Source organism: Sylvia atricapilla, chromosome 16 (assembly GCF_009819655.1).
Source record: "Sylvia atricapilla isolate bSylAtr1 chromosome 16, bSylAtr1.pri, whole genome shotgun sequence".
NCBI classification, from domain to species: Eukaryota; Metazoa; Chordata; class Aves; order Passeriformes; family Sylviidae; genus Sylvia; species Sylvia atricapilla.
This window is the reverse complement of record NC_089155.1, coordinates 11,430,638-11,450,848: the sequence shown is the minus strand read 5'-3', so window position 1 is coordinate 11,450,848 and position 20,211 is coordinate 11,430,638. Positions and strand designations below refer to the sequence as shown.

At 40.0% G+C, this 20,211-nt stretch overlaps 1 protein-coding gene across 3 annotated transcripts in view; it reads left to right on the top strand.

Annotated features, from left to right (window-relative positions):
• The window catches only part of GNAS (GNAS complex locus), a 131,301-nt gene that overhangs the window by 89,436 nt on the left and 21,654 nt on the right, over window positions 1-20,211 (top strand). For all 3 annotated transcript variants that reach the window (XM_066330918.1, XM_066330919.1, XM_066330920.1), the window contains exon 5: window positions 7,339-7,436. In XM_066330918.1, coding sequence (XP_066187015.1) covers window positions 7,339-7,436 — 98 coding nt within the window. The remainder of the gene's footprint in view (window positions 1-7,338; window positions 7,437-20,211) is intronic.

The window sequence follows — 20,211 nt, the reverse complement described above, 5'->3', positions numbered from 1 at the left end:
GCATAATTTAATATGGAAATTCTTAAGCATTTTCTGGTTTTAATCACAGTAAGAGACTATCACAAAATATTGGTGTATGCATAGATGAAATAAAATTATACCTGTGTGCCTCCCTGGTATTACAGTGGATCCAGCCACAGCCCTGTTGTGCTCAGCTGACTGGTCAGGGCTTTCAGCTGCTCTTTGGAGAGTACATGACATTTCTTCATGTCTTCCAGTAAAATTTAAGATTTTTTTTTTTTAAGCTCCCAGGAAACAGGATGTCTTTTTACTCTTATAAAGAAATGCCAGCAATTAAGCGGAACTTTCAGTTAATTTATTTTAAGTATATTTGAGCTTTATTTTTTTCATGTAGACTTTATTGTAAGCCTGTGAACACTTCATGAGTACAGATGCTGCTTCTTCAGAAAGATGGGAAGGGGGTTAGTGAGCTGTCCTTGGGATTCATGTGAATTTAGAATGAGGAGAACTATTTTATCTTACACCCTTTTCTGTTGGTGGAAGTTTCTGGCAAAAAGAGGCTTTTTGTTTCCAACTTGAAAGGAAGCAGCAGAGTTTAGTGTGGTCCCAGGTGTTTGTTCTTGGCACCAGGTAAGTTAATAAGGTCATTTGATTTGACTGTTCAAGCTTACTGTATATTCATTAAAAAAAAAGCAGCTAAATTATGTAGTATAGAAGACATTTTCCAAACCTTGATTTAAGGCTCAAAGGAAATTTCTCAGTTTTCTTAAACCTTCTTTCTTAGACTGAAGTCTCCAAAAATAGTTGAGGGTTGAATTGCCTCTGTCACCACTCTAAACTACGCTGAGAGAGCTGGAATGGGGTAGAAGACTAATTTCTGCCTTTTATGCTATCAGGAAGTTTGATCCATTAATGAATTGCCTCTTTCTATGTGTGATACACTTTGAAGAAGCAGAAGAACACTGATTATTTGGATTAAATTGCAGAGGAATCTTGATGATACAGGGATCAGCCTTGCTGCTCTCACCCAAAGTGAGTCTTCCTCCCTAATTAACATGAGGAGCTGTGTTCTGGCTTAGAAACAGATAAAGTTGCTGTGGCAATTAAACCTCTTGTGAAAGTAGAAATAAAAGAGAAATTATTTGATACGGTGTTAGTGAGGAGTTCTAACCAAAGGCACGTTGTAGCTTATGGGTATGGATTTGGGTGTTGGCACATTTCTCAAATGCTGTGCTGTTTTGAAACTCTTAACAAAGGGGAATAATGTGAGTTCAAACTTGACAGAAGTTTCTTAAATTGAATTCCCTTCCCATTGGCCAATCCTTGCAGCCACGTCCACTTTAATTTATACTACTAGAAGTTACCAGGCAGAAACACAGAATATTTGAGAATATTCTTCTTTTCCGAGCATGAAAAACTACTGATACATGAGACTAAATCCTTGCTGAAAATATTTGTGACTCAGTTATGGGAAGTGCTGAGTGCACTGGGCCTCTCCCAAAGAGTTTTGTATTCAGCTCTGGACACATGCCAGTAACTGGAGAATATCTTCAACTATTTGTAGGTATGCGTTTCCTTTGTGATATCATCAGCGTATTTGCCCTAAAATAGCAAGCAATAATTAACACTTGTTCACACCATTAGGAATGCAGATGTTTCCCTATTCAAGTGAGTGGCTTATTAAACTGTCTGATTTGACAAATTCAACACATTCTGGTATCCCTGCCCAAACTTGGGGAGAATGAAAAGATGAGATGAGTTCCCTCCTCTGAGCTGCCCTGCAGTCAGTAGTGATGATTTCCTACAGCAGCAATGAGAAAGAAATCTGTTTGGTGAGTACTTACCTATCCTGGAAGGAGAAAAGCAGCTGGTGCAGTGTGTCTTGGAATGCTGTGTGCTGCCCTGCCATCCCATGACCTTGCCTTGCTGCAGTGCCAGGCGTGTGGAATGCAGCAGAACTGCCTGGCTCCCAGGAAAGGAAAGCTCTGCTCCCCCTGGCACTGTAGGTCTGCAGAAGGTTTGAAACCAATGGTCAGTGCTGCTTTTAAAAGCTGAACACATTGGGGAAGCAAAGTCCTCCAGGAGTTTTACAGTTAGAAGCTGGTTTGGTTTGACCTTTAATCATTAGATTTGTAAGTCGGTGACCTATTTAAAACTCTTATTATGAAATGTGCAGCTCCATGGGACAGTGAACTTTGCCCACGAATTGAATCCCAGTTTTAACCACAATGTTGTGTAATGGTTGTACACACCTTTTGGGAGGTAAGGTTTTTTTCAATGGCATTGACTTTTGCTGGAATTAGTAAATAAACTGTTCTATTGAAGGATCCACCCTATATTATATTTTACAAAGAAAAGGTAATGTTGCATGTCCATGCTAAGTTTCCTGTGAATTTAGTGTCACAGTGGCATGGACTGTGCCACTGTTTTTCCCTGCCAACATCCTAATGCCTATAAAATATTGCTTCATAAACATTTTTTTAAAATCTCTTGAGTATTTATATCTGGAGGGAACAAAGCCTTGTAGGCAGTATGTCCAGTTATACTCTTTCATTTTCTACTAGTATTTTATCCTTGTAAAATGCTTCTCGAAAGCATTTGGTTCCTTTATTTTTTTCCCAGGCCTGGAGTTTGTCTCTTGAGGGTTATTTTTTTTAAGAACCAAAGTGCTCAACCCCCAAGTTCTTTAACACTTTCTGTAGTTTAACTTCGAGGAAAACCACTGTTTACCTGCTGCCATTTATTCAGCTTGCTGAAATTGTCCAATATAAGTAGGTTTTAAACTTGATTAGGCTCTGCATTGGCCCTTTTCTAATCCAGAATGGTGTCAGCAAGATCTTTCTGGAGCAAAGAACCATTTTCCAAGCATCCCTTCCACATTTCCACTCACGGGGTTTTTTTCCTCTAGAGGTCTGCAGAGATTCCTGTAAGTGAATACAAGTGATTTACAAATGTTGCCTGTTGACTCATTGTGTTGGGAAGCTTTCAGCAGGTGGAGAAACTGTCGCCTCATAAATAAAACATTAATAATGAAATACATTTCACATCAGTGTGGCTTTTTAACCATCGTGGTGTTATGGTGCCGTGAGACATGAGCTTTCCTCGTCCAGCAGCAAGTCATAGTCCTTGATCCTTCAGTTATCTAAGCAAGCCCAGAGAAGATTTACCCAGAGAGAGGATTTTCTCAGGGTTTTTTCTGGTTTCCCAGAAGTGGAGCCTGTTCTTGGGGCTTGTGCCCGGAATTCCAACTATGCCCCTGCCCAGCTGGAGCAGATTCAGCCAGACCCTGTTCTCCTCAGATCTCTGTTACATCCACATTCCTTTCCTGCAGTGTTCTCCTCAAGGATTTCTCCCTCTTTAGGGTTGTGTGAACGTTTGGGGACATGGAAAGTCTGCTCTGGTGGTGAATAAATGCTCCACTCCAGACATAAAGCTCAGGAGGAATTCACTCCTCACCTTCCCTGGTGATGCCATCCTGTCACCACTTCTGTTGACTTTTGTTGCTTTACAGAGCTTCAGCTGTACTTTAAACAGGATCTTGGGTGTGTGTTGTGACACTGCAGCATTTTATTTATTTTTTTAATGGAAAATTACATCGTTTGAAATTTTTTTTTTCCAATTTTAATTATGCGTAGGGCAAGAATGGATAGTATGATCATACACTGCAAATTCTGTGGATCATTTGGAACCTAGCATTCAAATCGTATTTGTTGTGGAATGTCATCTCAAACCAAATTGTTATTTAGTATTATTTGTTTATTTTAACTGCTTTGTTAGGAGTTCCATTTTCTAGTGCAAGAAAAACCTGTGTTGATGCTGCTGTAGAGTCTGTTATATTAGAATGTGCCAGCAAATGAATCAGTGTTGTGGAAACAAGATCCAGACATGTAAGGACTAGTTCTCTGGCTATTTCTTTTCAGGAAATTTTCCTGCTATTTTTGGTTAATTTGTTTCCTAACTCATTATTTTTAGAGCTCTCATACAAATTGCACCTATTTAACGAAAAAAAAAATTAAAAAAAAAAAAAGAAAACCCAACAAAAAAACCCCTGACTAAAACCCAACCCTTTTGCTAACTCGATTTTTCTAGTGGCCTCTGAAGCCCCTGTTTTACCTAAATACATAACAAATCTTGTGGTTTTACTTGCCTTCCCTGAGAGTAGCCCCAGGCTACATTCCATGACTCAAATGGGATGCTGAGGATTTCTTGTGTTATTCTTTTCCTTAAATATTATTTCAGAGCTGTGGTTAGTGTAGGTGTACTGGGGAGGAGGGAGAATCTGGAGCTTTTGCAGCCAGCTACTATGTCTTTATTCCAAAATCAGTCACTACAGTGAGGAGGATTCTAATAAAGCAGGAGTTGAATTCTGCAAGCCTTTGCTTGGGTGAACAGCCTCCTGCTTCACAGCTGCATTAGTCCCAGCATGTGTGGAGATGTATTTGATGTGGCCTGAAGACAAAAGGTTGTGTATTAATGAAAGGCCTTCATATTTGACCATCTCAAGTCATGTCGTTCACTTTTTAAAACATAATTAATACAAACAAACGAGGAAAAAAAAGACCAAAAGTAACAGCAAAACCTCATCCCAAAAAAAAAACCCCACTGTGCTTTAGTGTAATGATTTATTGATCTTTACTTGTTGTAGATCCTGATTTTGAAACCCCAGTAAAGAAGTTCAAAGAATGTGGAATTAAATTCTTTTTCCATCCCACATGGACAATTAATAACCTTACTGAGAAGATTGCTTAAGTATTGCTGGTTATAGTTCAGATTAGCAGGACAGGCATAAAGGGAGTTCTAAATATGTTATTGCTAATTTGACCTAATGAGGCACAAACACTGATCTTTACCCCATTCTTGTAATTCATGTATTTTCTTTGAAGTGAAAACTGCCCTTAGAACAGGGGGAGGGCTCTTCTAAACAACGTGTAACTGTTCTGCTAAACTAAACCCTGGGCTTTCTATTATCAATGTGTTTATGCTAGGGCCAGCAACTGGATTTATTTTTCATCCCATTTTAAGATCTAATGGGAGAAACTACTCCAAATGTAAGGCATTATGGAGTTTAAAAGGTCTTTGAAATAATTGCTGTATATCAGCTTTCCACCAAAGGGTCGTAGTTGCAATGTGAGAAACAGTAATGAGGAAGAATTTTTATGGCAGGCTTTTACTGTGTTGTGACTTTTCTTCTTAAAGAACTGACATTTTTCACTTTATATCTACATTTTTTTGGTGATGAAGAATGTTTTACTGCTTTTTCTGTAAACTTACCTTTGCCTAGTTATTTGTCCATTGAATCAGCTGCTGTTTCAGCCAAAGAAATCTTGTACAATTGCTGGTTCCATTTTTCAATTTCCCAGCTTTGTAGTCATAAGTTGAGTGAGCCATATGATGTTCTGTGCTGAACAACTGTTACTTTTAAAAACAAATATAGAAACATTCCCCAGAATGGGTTTGGATCAGATACGGTGAGATTGCAGGTAATTCTCCCTCTCTCCTTTACTTTCTCTTCCTTCTCCCTTTTGCTTTAGAATTCTGTTTTCCTCACTGTGCTCTGATACAGCTGAAGGTGACTGACAGTCCCCCAGCTGCCAAGAAATTGGAAATCTGCAGAATTAAAGTATCCAATGAGCACAATTCCAGCAGTGAGAGACAGAAAACTGAGGACTGCAATTAAGATTTTGGTTCATCTTCTAGTTCGTTTAATAGCAAAAGCAAATGGTCATGCAATCTGCAAATACTAAAAATCAAATAAAGTCTTCTTACCTACTTCTGAAAGAAATTTAACTGGTCGTTTTGTTCATGAACAGTTCATAAAAGCAAGGAACAAACTGACATCTAATACCATATATAAACACCATAATCTCTTTACAAGAAATCAGAACAAAATTTAGATGTGTATTTTGTGCTTGCTCTCATTTTTGTGTATGTGCAGCTAGGGAATACTTAACAGCAATAAAAGGACAATCGAATTTGTATCTGATTCACTGCTTCCATCCTTGGTATTCATAATTGTGTGATCAAACAAGCACATCTGCATCTTGTACCTGCCAAGAAGAGGGTGCTCTGAAAATCAGCATCACTAAATTTACTGTAAGATGCCTTTATGTATCTTTAAGATGCAATTTAAAGGATTTACCGTTCTGCTATAGTTCAGGTGTTAGTTGAGATTCTGGTAGGAATGTGAATTCTTTTTTTCAAAGTGAAACTTTGGAATGTGTCCCCTTTCTTTGTACTACATTGATAGTAAAGGAATGTGAGAGACTGATATCCCAAGAGATGGAGGAACCTTGAAGCAGCAAAAATAATGCATTTTTCTTCTTTAAAATAATTCTGCTGTAAAAAAAAAAAAAAAAAAAAGTCGGGAGACACAGAATATATGCAACAACTATTTTCTTTAAAATACCTGCTGCACTGGTCTGGATTAAAAAAAATAAGTTATTTGCCACTTAAAATCAGAATGAAAGCATTTTACACAGAACACTTCAAAGCTCTGAGAGATAGCCAAGGAACACCCATGGTTGTTGATAAGAGGAATGCCCACAGTGGTGTCTGTGTGTATTTTAGTCACCAGGCTGCTGCTGTTCTTTCTAAATCTATTCAGAGTTCTTGCACTGATGGCCAGCAGTTCAATCCCGTGTTGCACACACACTGTTGGAGCCAAAGTGCATCTTTCATGTGCAAAATGTAATAAGGGCTTTTGGTTGTGTTGTTAGTTTGTGTTACAGGTTCAGCAGAACTGAAGCATTGCATTTTTGGCTGTCTCTGCTTTCATATTTTGGCTTTCAGTTTTTAAGGCTGAGACAAAACATGATCTAGCCTTGTATCACTGTCTTTCTGCTGTAGTTCAGTGTCTTTTTACACTGTGAAAGAGTAAATTTACGCAAGTGGTGCAGAGTTAAGTAAGATACAGATGTCTGTATAGTCCCTGAAGATCCTCACTGACTTGCAGAGTCATGTAAAACTTAATTATCGTTGTCATTCTTGTAGGAATTATAGAGAAGTGGTGTTTCATTGAAGAAAAAAAAATCATGACAACCACATAAATGTAAAATACAGTGACGCCATGAGTTAAAGGACAAATGTTACCAAATAGCTTTGATTATTAAAAATGCCAACGAAATTGTCATTAATGAGGCATTAACCCTTCTTAGAGTAGATGGTTGGATTCAATCAGTGATTGAGAAGCAGTTAACTGTTACAGAGTGTTGAAGTCAGAAAGCCAACTGAACGTGTAAGTGACGTTCTAAAGCATGGTTAAAGATTTTTGTTAAATATCCTAAATTTCCTGCTCACTGAGAAACAAAATGATCCATTACTATTTGCTGATTCTCTTCGTCTCTAACCCATTCCTATAACACTGTTTTCCCGTTTCAGGAGTTTTATGAACACACAAAAACACTTTGGCAGGATGAAGGTGTGAAAGCCTGCTACGAGAGATCCAACGAGTACCAGCTGATTGACTGTGCACAGTAGTGAGTATTGTGACTGTGGCTTTGGTGTCCTGATGCTTGCTTTTCCTTATCCCTGGAAAAGGAACATGTGGTGCAAAATGAACTCTTGGTAATCAGCTGTTCAGAGAGGTGGGACAAACTGGTGTTGAGTTAGACAGTATCTTCATTGAAAACTTCACTGGTGTTTTCAAAAGGTTCCCCCTTAATGAGGGAGCAGTTTCATTGTCTCCCAGGCCCAATTTCCTACCTCTTCCACTTGGCCCATCTTTTCCAGATGTCAGCTTCAGGTGCTGCAGCACCCTGCAGTAAGTTGGAGAGAGTGTTGGTGGGAAATAAATCCGTTTGTCACTTCGGTTTCTAGTGCAGTTTATTTACCTGGAAACAAAGAGTTGGGAGTGACAATCATGGGAAGCAGCCTGTGACCAGTCACCAGAGTTCTGCTTGTGTGCCTTCATGCACATATCTGAGAATCCTTCTCTTCTGCTGTTTGTACTGCAGGGATAATTAGTATTGTCTTGAGAGTCTGCTGCATGTTTGCAGTTATTTATCACATCCAGCAATATTCCGTGGCTCAGGAGTTTTTATGGCAAGGTGCTCGAGTTAATTGTGACCATTCCTGGTACTTTTGTTGTGCATACTCAAGAATTGCAGGACTTAAATTTGAGATATTAATGGTTAAAACTGTGCTTTGTTAGTTTATATTACCTCTGCTTCTTTTGGGGAAGGTGAAATAAGGTTTAGTGGGTCAAGAAAATGAAGGTTTCTCATTTCACACGATGATGGCAACTGCACTTTGTCTCATACTGCATCTCTTAAGGAACATCTGATGAAATAAAATCTGCAAAGTTCTTTTTTTGTTTGTTTGTTTAGGTAGACTTAAAGGTAAATCAACAATTAGCTCTGTTTGAAAAGAGACAAGAGAGATAATTTTACTATGCCTTGCACAGCTCCATGTCTGTAGGAGCCTCTTTGAAGTTTTGCCATTGTTTCCAGAGTGAATTTGTTTGATGTGTAACGATGTCTTTTGCATTAGGTGACTAATGTTTGATCATTTGGCATGGAGCTTTTTGCAAGTTCAGTTGCTACAAAATAAAAAAGTACGAAGACTTTCATTTTCAGACAAGCATCCAGTAAATTTTGTGTTTCTAGTGTAAAGTTGATAGAAGTGAGGAAAAGCTGAGTTTGTTTCTGGTTGGTTTTTGTTAATAACTTCTGTGCTGGGGAGAGGGAAACTGTTGAGCATTAAGAGGGTTTTGTGATGCCCTTTTTCTGCCCTGCAGAAAACTGAAATTCTTGTCATCCCTGGACATTGACTTTTCCATAGATCAGCAGGGGAGGTGGCCCTCCTGATGGCTTTACCATCCTGCTCCATCTAGTGGAACACTTAATTCTACATCATGGGCTGTTGAGCCAAAAATAAACTTTGAACATTGCTGGCAAATTAGATTTTTTCCCCCCTAAATAAAATTAAATAAAAATGGTTGTCTTCTTCTCAAATATTTTAATAATTCTAATATTTATTCAATCTGATAGTAACATGTATGACACTATAGTCTTGCAGAAGGAGCTTTCTAATTGTTAATTTTGATAGTTCTTGTCTTTTCTGGCATTTTTCAGCCTGCAGTGGTGTTGTTTTCAATAAGAGAATATGCATAGTAGAAGCTTTTTAATGGTAAAATGATATCTTGGAGGTTAATGTCACTTTGAAATGCTGAACTGGCTTTTATCACATCAAATTTTCAAGGGACCTAACAAAACTTGCTTCCTATGAAATCTAACCTGTTGATACCTTTAAATTAACCTGTTGAGCACACACTAACAAAAATGTGGCAAAGGCAAAATACAAAATATATCTGAGATTATTAAAGGGCGGCTGTTTTAGCAAGTTACTCTTGTTAGTAGTAAGAGAAGTTAAAAGAGAACCTTGAGCAAACTTTATTGGGGTTGCCCATTCTTTCAGAGAGGACTTTTGGATTCTGAATACTTGTCCCACTTTGAAGTCCCCATTTAAAACAAGAAAGTTACACTGGGAATGGGAGATGGAAAAGTGGCTTTTCTCTTTCAAGATCAAGCTGGCTTCTTTCTCGCACTTGAAAGCTGAATAAAATCTTTAATATTAATGGATTCTTTGCTCAGTGATTTGCCTTCAAATTTTGAACAATGTTTCTTGTTCACAGAAATTATCTTTTTAGAGTTTTTTGTAAAAGAATCTAATGCTTTTCAATTGTCATTTCTTTTGAAGGCTGAATCACTTAGTGTAAAGTTTGTCTTGGTATGAACTTATTTAACATTCTGAATTTTTTAAAAAAGGAGGTTTTGTCAGTGTTGTGACACAGTTTTGTATAGGAAGCTTTGCAAGGAGATTCTGCCAGACATTTAAAAAATCAGTTTTGCCTGTCTTTTAGCAGTTCTGCTTTCCATGGATAAAAGCTAGTTCTACATGTAGACAGCTTAGCTCTAATCCAGGAGAAGGAAGGATTTTCCAGAATTCAGGGGTGGAGAATCTGGAAAAGAAAGATTCTGGAGAGATGGCAGCTTAAACTTCTGCAGAGTTTGTGCTGAAGAATTTGCTGATGGGTCAGGAGCTCTCCTGGATGGACAGAGAGTGAGGAAAAAGCCACTTTTTGCTGCATGTTTATTCCCAAGAAAATGGGAACAAATGTAATTCTCCATGTTTTATCTCCCTAATTCTGGTGTAGGCATTTAGAGTCCAAAACTGGTGTTTTACACCTGTTCTGGAGCAGTAATTTTAAATGCACAGCACTTCCTTCTGCATCTCTACAACTGTCAGTGTCCTCCCATAAGAAGTGACATTATTACACTCTTTTTGTAGCTCCACTGAGTCTCTGGTTGTGTTGGCTGAGAAAAGACAACGTTACAAAAAGCCACAGGTTCCATGCTGGTTTCCCATTTCCCTGCAGTTGTGCTCTTTGGAGGTGTGAAGCTGGGAGGGCTGGCCAGTAACCTCATCTGCTGGAGAGCCCTTCTGTATCCTGCAGCCTCAAGCTCACTGGCTCAAGGAAAATGTCACTTCAGAGGAGCCCTGTTCATTTTGAAAGAGTAGCTGCCTCTGCTCGTCATGAGCTTTACTGTACTTCCTGCCCAGGCATATTTTACAGTCTTGAGAGGCAGAGAGAGGAAAGAAGGCTTGTTTCCCTTTTCTTAACTGGCCTTACTGAGAAATCAGTTTCAATTCTGTATTTAGAACAGCCTGTGACACTGTCACCAGTTTGTGTTTCAGCGGTGAGGAGGGAGCTTTATCTGTGAGGAGAGCAAATTTCATTGTTGTTGCATCTTGCAGGGGTGCACACAGAATGTATGAAGCTGCCATGTGATCCTGCTCTTGGCTAATAATAAACAGAAGAACACAGAAGTGTCTAGAATACAGAAAATCCCCAACGGTGTTAAATTATTTACCATCCTTAATATGACTTCCCTGAAGGCACAGGGTCGCATTTTATTTAGAATATATAACTTATTATTTCAAATACAGGGGCCATTTCCACTGTGATGTGCCAAAGCCTGTTTGTCAAATCTGCCTTCTGTCAAACACAAACAGCATCTCTCCGAAGCCCTGTTGTTGCCAATACTTCTACCTCAGGTTTCATTTGAGCAGCTCTGGTTTTAGAGCCTCACAGATAGCTGGCAGAGCAGTCAGGGTGAGCAGGATCTGTCCCCAGGAACGTGCTGTTTGTGACATGGGGACATGAGGGGTGCCCACAGTGTCTTGCCCAAAGCCTGTGCATGGCCTGAAGAAACCTGCACTGGGTTAACTGTTCAGCAGCCTGGGTACTACATGAGTCTTCTAATGGGTTTTTTCTGGAGTTGCTGATACTAGGCTGTGCCCACAGATCCCTGAAGTTTTGCTTTAATTAGCCTTGGCCGCTCAGTTGATTTTTGTGCTTCATTTTTACGCCGCGCTTTTCCTTGCGAACCTCCTCTGGCTGCTGCTTCCTGGTTTTGGCTGGGGTGGAAAAGGAAATAAAGTGAGGGACAGTGTTTGCAGCCCATTTCACAGCCTGGAAGTCAGGAAGGGCTGGAGGCAGCACGAGGGGAGCCCATTCTCACGCGATTTCCTGCTCCTCTCCTGCGCTGCCATTTCGGGGAAGGAGGAGGCTCTGGAGGTGCACGGTCACGTTTCTGGAGCTCCAGCACCAGCACAGCCTCGCTGACACCTTGAAACCCTGCCAGGCTCCTCCAGAAGGGTTTTATGAGGAGTATTTTTTAAGATGTTTGTTTTTAAAATACTTATCAAAGGAAGGCAGGGAGTGCAGCTATTAGCCAACTGCTGTGCAGGGCTGCTGAAGGATCAGCACGTGTGGACACACAGGCTTTTTAATTTCTGGTGTTGGGAATTCTTTGTATTTTTATTAAGATTTATGGTGTGTTTTATTTCTGGATTTGCAGACTTGCAGGGAGCAGTTAAGAGCCCCACTTAATGATTTTCTTCCATGTTGATCTCTCTTGGTGACAAAGTTCCCTTCATGGAACACGCAGTAAAGTGTGTTTGCTCAAAGTCTCACCTTTTTAAATGGTGCCTGATTTATCAGGGGTACTACTGTTAGTCTAGTTTCTTATCCATATTATTTATTACTTTTTTTTTTCCCCCTTTTACTTTCTTTCCATTCAGTGTGATTTTGACAGGGTGGTTTCTCTTGTCTCCAGCTCCTCTGAGTGCTCACATTGAACAGCAGGAATTTCCCTGGCCCGTATTCCTGGCATACATGAGCTTCTTATGGACAGTAACAATTACATTGTTAAACATTTCCATGAGGAAGAATAACATTCATGTCCCCTTTTGCTGGAATAAAACTGATGAGCTTGCCTACTGCTGTGTGAATTCCTTGGCAGGCCAAAGAGTAGACCCAGATCATCTAACTCCTAATTTTTGGTCTTGATTACAAAATCCACATTACTCTATTCCAGAGTACTTAGAGATAACTGAATTAGGATCTTTTCCCTGCTCATCTTCAGCCTGAGGGAAGAGAAGATCATGTTTTCAACGAGGTTAAATTTCAATTTAAAAAGTACAGCCCAGGCTATACATTTTCTGCAGTCCAGTGGGGTGTTAGGTGTGTATGATGGGGAGCACAGTAACTCCTGTCTATGCATGACTTCAGTGAAGTCACTGCCAACAACATGAGTCCAAATATATAATAGTTGAATTATACCCAACTCCTCCACGTGTGTGTGCCCTCTTGCTGACTGTCAGTAGCAGAGATGTGCCTGCTGGCAAGTGCTCTGAAAACCAGATTACCTAAATTTAGCCAATAAATGGATTATGAATCCAGCACATGTCCCCACTCTTGTCACGGCTGATCATAAATTCAAGCTACACTCAACCGTAGATAAACTCTTCTGTCTTCAAAACAAATCACATCCCAGTATGGAGCAAGATAAACCAAAAGGTGTCCTGGAATAGGTTACTTGAATGTTACCAATTAGGTGCTCCAATAAGGAAGATACAAAGTTGATGGGCCATAATGGCAGAAAGACCTTTAGAAGTCCAAAATGTGAATAATTGAAGAAGTCACACCACAGCCCAATGCCCATTGCATCATCCTGAGTTATTGTCAAGGAGTTTAACTGTTTGCTGCAGGAATCTGATTTCTGCCTCCACTTTCACTCCCTCAGCCACTTCCAGCCCCCTGAATTCATTGCCTTCATTCATCTGCTGCTTTTATTTCTCCTCTGTTCCACACATCTGTGAATGTGCCAGTTCCTTTCTGGCCTTTGGCTGCAGATGCAACTTCCTTTCCCTGCCTGGTTGTAAATACTGTGGATTTGCCTTCAGCTGGAGGCAGGGCTGACCTGGTTGTAGAGTGTGAAAAAGCTGGGTTGGAACTTCTTCCCCAGTTTCTTGACACAGTCCAAATACTGTGTCAAAATTTCCTCTGTCCAAATACTCAGACTTCACCTTTTAGTTGAAGTACATCACTTGCTAATGCCTGCAGGGGTTAAGGATAAACTCTAGTGTTCATGGATGCCTGATTCAGTGGAAATGGATGTTTTATATTTGCTTTCACGTGTGAGTGGATTTGCTCTCACAACAGCTATTTCTTTGTTTCAGACAAAATTCACATGCGCAGCATTTGTTCAGGTTAGGCTTGCACTGAATCAAGAGTATTTGTCAAAGTTTGGCATGAATGTTAGCATTTTATTTAAATAAAATTTGTCTTTAAAATAGTGATTTTTGCTGAGATCATAAGCAGATGCCCACATGATTTGGTCAGTAGATTGCTGTGCTCCTCTAACTGAGAAGTTTCATTTTGAATGTCAGGAGAACATGAGGAGAATGCAATGAAGGCAGGGCTGGATAACAAACTTACTGACATTTTAGTCATCTGGAGGAGAATACTGGAGTGGAGTCCAAGGTGTAGTTTGCTCAGGATGTATCTCCATTAATATTTTACTTTATTAGTTGGCTTTGAAACCAAAGTTGGTATTACCCAAGAATGTAAATGTATAAGTAAGTATTGCTGCATAAACCTAAGAGTGATGCATCTTCAGAAGATAATTCTGTACTGAAAGTATTTGGCTACAGTCCAGAATTCTGCAGACAAAGTTCTTTAGCCAAATTTCTTGATGGGTGGCCTGTACCCATACTGTTAATTACCAGAGTTAAAAATAATTCAGTAAAGAAAAGAACGGATTCCTTGTTACTGGTGCTAAAAATGGCAAATTGTGTTGTTAGATAAAGAGTATTATGCTTGCATTTCCAAGTGATTTTAAACATAGAAATAAATGACAAAAAATGCCTAATCCCAGGGATTTCTATTTCCAAAAGGGAAAATGAAGTGATCTTGAGCTTTTTTAAAAACAAATACCTGATGCATATTTTTGTAATTACTTTCAAGTCTGTTTGGCTCAGTAGTGTCTGGACTTCTCAGTCAACATATTTCTGATACCTGTTCAGGCTTCTGCTTTGTTTTTTGTGGTTCTGTTCTCTGCAAACCTACAAATGCAAATACAGTGGGATTTTTTTTTGTGGGTGAAGAGAAAGTGTTGCAATGCGATACAGCAGGAGATGGAATATAAGCCAAAAACCTTTGTTTAATTAAACTCTCACAAATTTTTGCATTTTAATGGCAACAGGTTCCTCATTCCTTCCCACTGTAGTTCTTTTCCATCCTCAAAAGTTTTTGTTGTGGCATTAAGTTATAGTGTGAGTGAATATGGTAGAAATGGATGAAAAAAACATATTTTGTCCACTGAGGCTTTTGGAGGAGATGCTGTGAATGTTGTATTGGTCTCTTGCTCTGTTGATAGGTGCAAGTTTGTAATAGAATAAAAATCAATGAACAATACTGGCTCTGCACACTGTGCCTAAAGCTAAGCTGACCTGGGGTTAGTGCTGCAAAAACCAAACTTCTTGTTGAGGAGATGTGCAGGGTTGACTTTTGTTGATTGATTGATTGTGAAGTTTTGAGGCTTCATAAATTATTTTCCACGTAATTAAAATGACCCAAGATTTTACAAACAACTAATAATATATTAGTAAAAAAAAGATACTGTGTGAATTCACAGCCCTGACTTAATGTGCAGTCCATTCTGAGTGTATCATTGGTGTTGTTATAGACAAAATAATGAATTTAAGAAATCAGTATGTTGCACTGATTGTTCTGTAAGATCATTAAGTGCAGCTACTACCACAGCATTACTACACAATTCTATTTTTCTTTGATGATTGTAAAGATTAAGAAAAATTCAAGAGGCTGGATCCACGCTAATAGAAACTCTCTTGAAGCAGATGATGTTAAAACTCTCCTCCTGTGAGTGAACTCATTAACAACAGGTTTCACAGGTATCTGTGTGTAGAGTCCGTGGTGCTCTGCAGCCTTTCATCCTGCCACTGATGCCACACATTCCTGGGGTGAGGGATCTCAGCAGTGCAGGAAACACTGTGTTGGGCAGCACACCCTTGGTGCTTTTACTGAGGACAGCCCCTGTGCTTTGACACATGCTGAGAGCCAGACACTTGGCAAAGCTACATAAATGCTGAAAGCTCCACATCCTTGGCTTTGGCTTTGCTGCACATGGATCTTGTAATGATATTCCTTGGTTTTCTGTATTTTTAATCTTATTTTCGCCAGGCAGAGAATGTGCTTTTTTTTCTGGTAAGGAAAGTGTGACAAATTCACCCTGAAGGTAACAGCTTATTGTAGGTGAAGCTTCTCATTGCTTAAGTGTTTTGAGAAAATTGGAATGAGTAAAATAGTAGATTGTTGTGTACACAGTAATCCTTCAATCCTCTGTTTTTTGTGAAGACAGGCAGTGGTCAGTCTGAACTGGGATAAATGAATGAATGTCAGTAATGAATTGGTCAGAATGAATTAGGACGAGAAGTTAAACAAGAGGAGGAATTGTGACTGTAAACTCTAAGTTTGTCATGCACCTCGAGTATACTAGAGTTCTGAATTTTTTTTAAGTTTTACCTATTCACATAAAAAATAAACTCAGTTTTACCATAAAATTCCCAGAAACTTATTACAGAGCGTAGCAAATGACACCTTGACTTGTGACTATTTGGGTTAATGGTACAGCAGTGTTGGATTGCTGTACAGGTGAGAAACACTGTAGCTGTCAAATGGTGAGAATCAATCCAAGCAACTCTTACAACTCACAGTATTTCCTGAGATTGAATTTCCACTCCCCCTCCCAGGCTTTTTGTGCAAACAGAAAAAGCCCTGAACCAGGTTAGTTTTGAGCTGTGATACAAACAAACAATTCCGTGTGAGACAGAAACAAGTGGAAGAAAAGACTTCCACAGGGGCTGGAGCAGTCTTCCCTAGGAATCTCCTGCCAGGAGGAAGATCTGCAGGCACAAAATACAGGGCCAGCTCTAAATGAACACTCGAGGAGGCACACACAAGAGCGTGGCATTGGTTGAATCGTTTTTGCACAGCCCATGTAAGGCTGGAGCATCATTCCTGGGTGGACTCTGTGGTTTGGAGGGTTGGGAAGCTGTTGTGGGATCCAGTGCTGGACTGCCTTGGGGGGCCTGGCAGGGGACCCCCAGGACTGGCTGCTGCTGCTGTGGAAGCCACAGGAAACATTGCTGCAGCAGGACAGGGCTGCAGGACTGATGTGCATCCCTGCTGCTCTGACAGCCACTGTCCTGAAGCACGTGTGACCAATATTTTTAGGATTTTTGCAGTTCACTTTCCTGGGTGGGTGAGCGGGTGCTGGAGGTTTTTGCCTGACCTTGGGAGCTGCTGTTTGTGGTGTTCCCCGTGAGCAGGCACGACAGATTCTGGAGCACAGGAGGGTTTTATGAGAGCTCTCGTGGCTCAGCTGCATTGCTGCAGGAAAGGAACATCTCAAGAGGATGTCGTCTTACAGGATGACAATCAGGAGAATATTTTTATCAAGCTTAAGACCTAAAAAGCTACTGTAAACCTCATTAAAGACTTGCTTTAAAAAAGGAAGTAAAAGCAACCGTATTCTCAAAGATGGAAGGCAACAGAAAATTCCTGCTCCAAGGATGAAATGAGGCCAGTACATTTGCTGGTACAATGTGAAAGCACTATGTTCGATTCCCAATTATTCCCTGGGCTGAAACACTGCAGATACATCACTGCCAGTCCTGGGGAGAGGGAGCACTGGATGCTGCTGACTTGCACGTTCTCCCCTTTGTTTTCCTCTTCTGTGCTCTCCACTGTTCAGTGATGTGCCAAAGCCTTTCCTTCACTGGGGACTTCCATTTAAATTTCTTTTGTTTGGGTGCTTGCCTGCAATCACAGGTATTGCTGAAGTTACTGTTTTTTTAGAGAGCCCTGACAAAGATATCTGGAGGACATTTGGTATAAATTTACCAGCAGGCTCAAAAGTTTATTGAGACCATGTGCTTGCATGCAGAGAACATGGTCATAAAATCCTGACTTCAAGGAGGGGCAAGCTGAAAATTAAAAAAGTAGATTAAGCTCGTATTAGGTGAAGTTCTCAAACCAAAGCTGAGCTTAAGTAAGTTTAAATACAGTATTTTTGATATGTGACTAAATTCTAAATAAACTGAAAGAAATTGCTGGCTAATTTTACACGTGATTAAGGGTAATTTTGTAGCAGGATGTCATTGATAGGCGTTGTGATTTTGAACTGATTACTCTGTAGTACATTATACATTGGTTTTGTAGCTGAAACGTGTTAAAATAAGTTGTTGTAGTTAAATATAAATCTCAGTTCACTATATGTGTATTGTGGTGCACTAATTAAGTCTCTCAGAAGGATATGCACCAATAAAGCTCAAGGTGTCCATTATGGAAGTGAGGGGTTTCAGTGTCTGGATGATAATTTACACTTGAAACGTGTTGGCTGCCCAGTAAATTTTCAGTGAGTGCCTTGGGTACTCTGCAAGGTTCCCCTTCCCCCAGAGGGCTCATGTAAACTGCAGCCCCAGTAAAAGCTGGCAAAGGACTATTTTTAGGAAGCTTTCTGCAACTGGGGGAGGGAAGGAACCTTGGATCCTGAGCTGCCGAAGGAGCCGCATCCAGCCTGGGTCAGGTCTGCTGTGGGATCTTGGCTGAGAGATTTGTGTTTAAAAAAAAAAAAAAAATCCTTCTGAACCCTAAGTAATTTTTATAAATGAATGAAAATATGTACAAAATCCCTACAACTGTAAAACTGCCTTGTTTGTTTATTGCCAGTGTTGGTAATACTTGCAGATTTTCTGAGGACCACACTGTCCAGCACTTCTGCTGTTAGTGTCCGAGAGGGACTTTAATTACACATTTGTAATGTTACAATCAGGAGGTGTGTGAAGGGACTGTGAAGCTTGGTGTCTGCCAAGACAATTTTCTTACACAGCTTCATGAAGTGTGGGTGTTCTCTGGATATTCTTTCATCAAACTCAAGAGTGATTGTTGTTTTATTTTGGTGTTTTCATTAACTCCCTAACATCACTGTGTGTGCCATGAAGAATAGAGTTTGCAGTTAAGGTCTGCAGACTCCATTTCTTCCCTGGGTTCAAATGGCTTTTTGTTTTTCTGTCCCAGGAGCTGAACTGCTTTAGGATAGGCACATTTTGTTATCCAAGGCCAGGCTTGGGTGAAACAAAGTTTCCCCGTTCCTAAACCGGTGTTTGATACTGCTCTTCTTCAAGAGGATTATAAAAGCTCACATCTGCAAAAACCCTTGGGTGATTTTGGATAGAGTAAGGTTTTAAGTGAGGTCATATGAATGAAGGATGATCAATCTTTCATGGTTCTAATGCCAAGAAGTATTGTGATGTCATCAAGAATCTTGATCAAGATCTTGTCATCAAGATTCTTGATCTTGGATCTCACGATGGAGTGGTTTGGTGGAAGGGCTGAGAGGACCAGTTTAGAGATCTCCTGTTTTACCATGATATATTCCCCAAATGGGCATTCCAGACTCTAGGATGTTACCATGTCTCATTAAAATGCAGATATTAGTTCATTACCTGTGTATTTTCAATGCTAACTTTAATTCTCTACCCCTGTTGTTCAAAATGTGTTTCAAAAGAAGGTGTGTGCTATGTATGAAGTGTGGAATAGTCTTATGTGAGGTTAAAAGTGCAACAGACTCATTAGTACCACAGTGTGTTACCAAGGGAAACAGTAATTAAAATGGCCAGTTTTGAAAAGCTTTTTGGAGAAGAACATGTCAGATTATAACTTGCTTTATTGTGATTAATGTGGCTGCTGCAGTAAATTTAAAAACACCAGAATTCCTCAGAGCTCTTCGCTAGGTGGGATCCTTGGCCCTTCTCCATTGCTCCTGGAGCACTTCCCTGTGCACCTCTGTCGCAGGGAGCTGGGCTGCTCTGTGATCCAGGCAGTGTGTTATCATTCAGGGCTCTCTCCAGCCTGACTGTGCTCCGTCTCCTCTCCAGCGCAGTGTGAGCTGTGCAGCTGCACGGAGCTCAGGCTGGGAAAACAGCACCAGGCAGGATTGGACAGGTCAAAGCAGAGCTGCTTTCATTACACTAAAAAAAAAAAAACCCAACCAAACCCCAAGCCTGGCCCTCAACCAACTTTTAGGATCAGAAAGGTGTTGAGCCATTTCCCAGTTTCAATCTGATTGGAGCCGAGCCTTGCAGACGCTTGGGAAGCTGGAGCTCCACTGCTGCTTAATTGCTTCTTGTTTTGAAGGATAATTAGGGACTTTACTTAAAAATAGTAACTTTAGTGTTCAGTCCATTAAATTTGTCACCAAGATAATTTCGTTAGGCTCCCAGCTGTTTTCTTATTGGAATTGTGGACTAAAAATAGGTGAGATTTCTGCTGTTGTGTGCAGTGGCTGGTACCTCCATTTCAGCTCTAACTTTCCCTAATGATGTGAAACGTGTTTGTTTCCCTCAGAGCTTTCTTCTGGGCCGTATTTCAGAAGGTCCTGCTAATTATGCCAAAATTGTGCACTGTGGTTTTCTGATAAAGTCACGTGGCTGTGAAGAATATGAAACTGATTTCTCTCAAGACAAGTCTTACAAATGAAAGATGGATGCCGCACCCAGTGCACTTTTCTTTTTCACCAGTCTGCAAGAGATGTTTGTAGTAGTTGAACAAATACCTTCTAAAAACAAACAAACACTAATGAGCACAGGTTTGTTACTATTATTATGAGGGGTGTGATTTACTCTCGCAGTTCAGTTCTCATGAGCAGTCCCTTTGTTGTGCATAATTGAAATCACAATGTAGATTGTGAGATAATGTGACAATTACCGTGTTTATATTGTGTGAAACACGGTGTTTTTCTGAAACAAACCTCTGTAATTACCAGAATCTGTACAAGCACATGCTGCTTTTATACATACATGGTTTACAGGGTGAATCAGGTT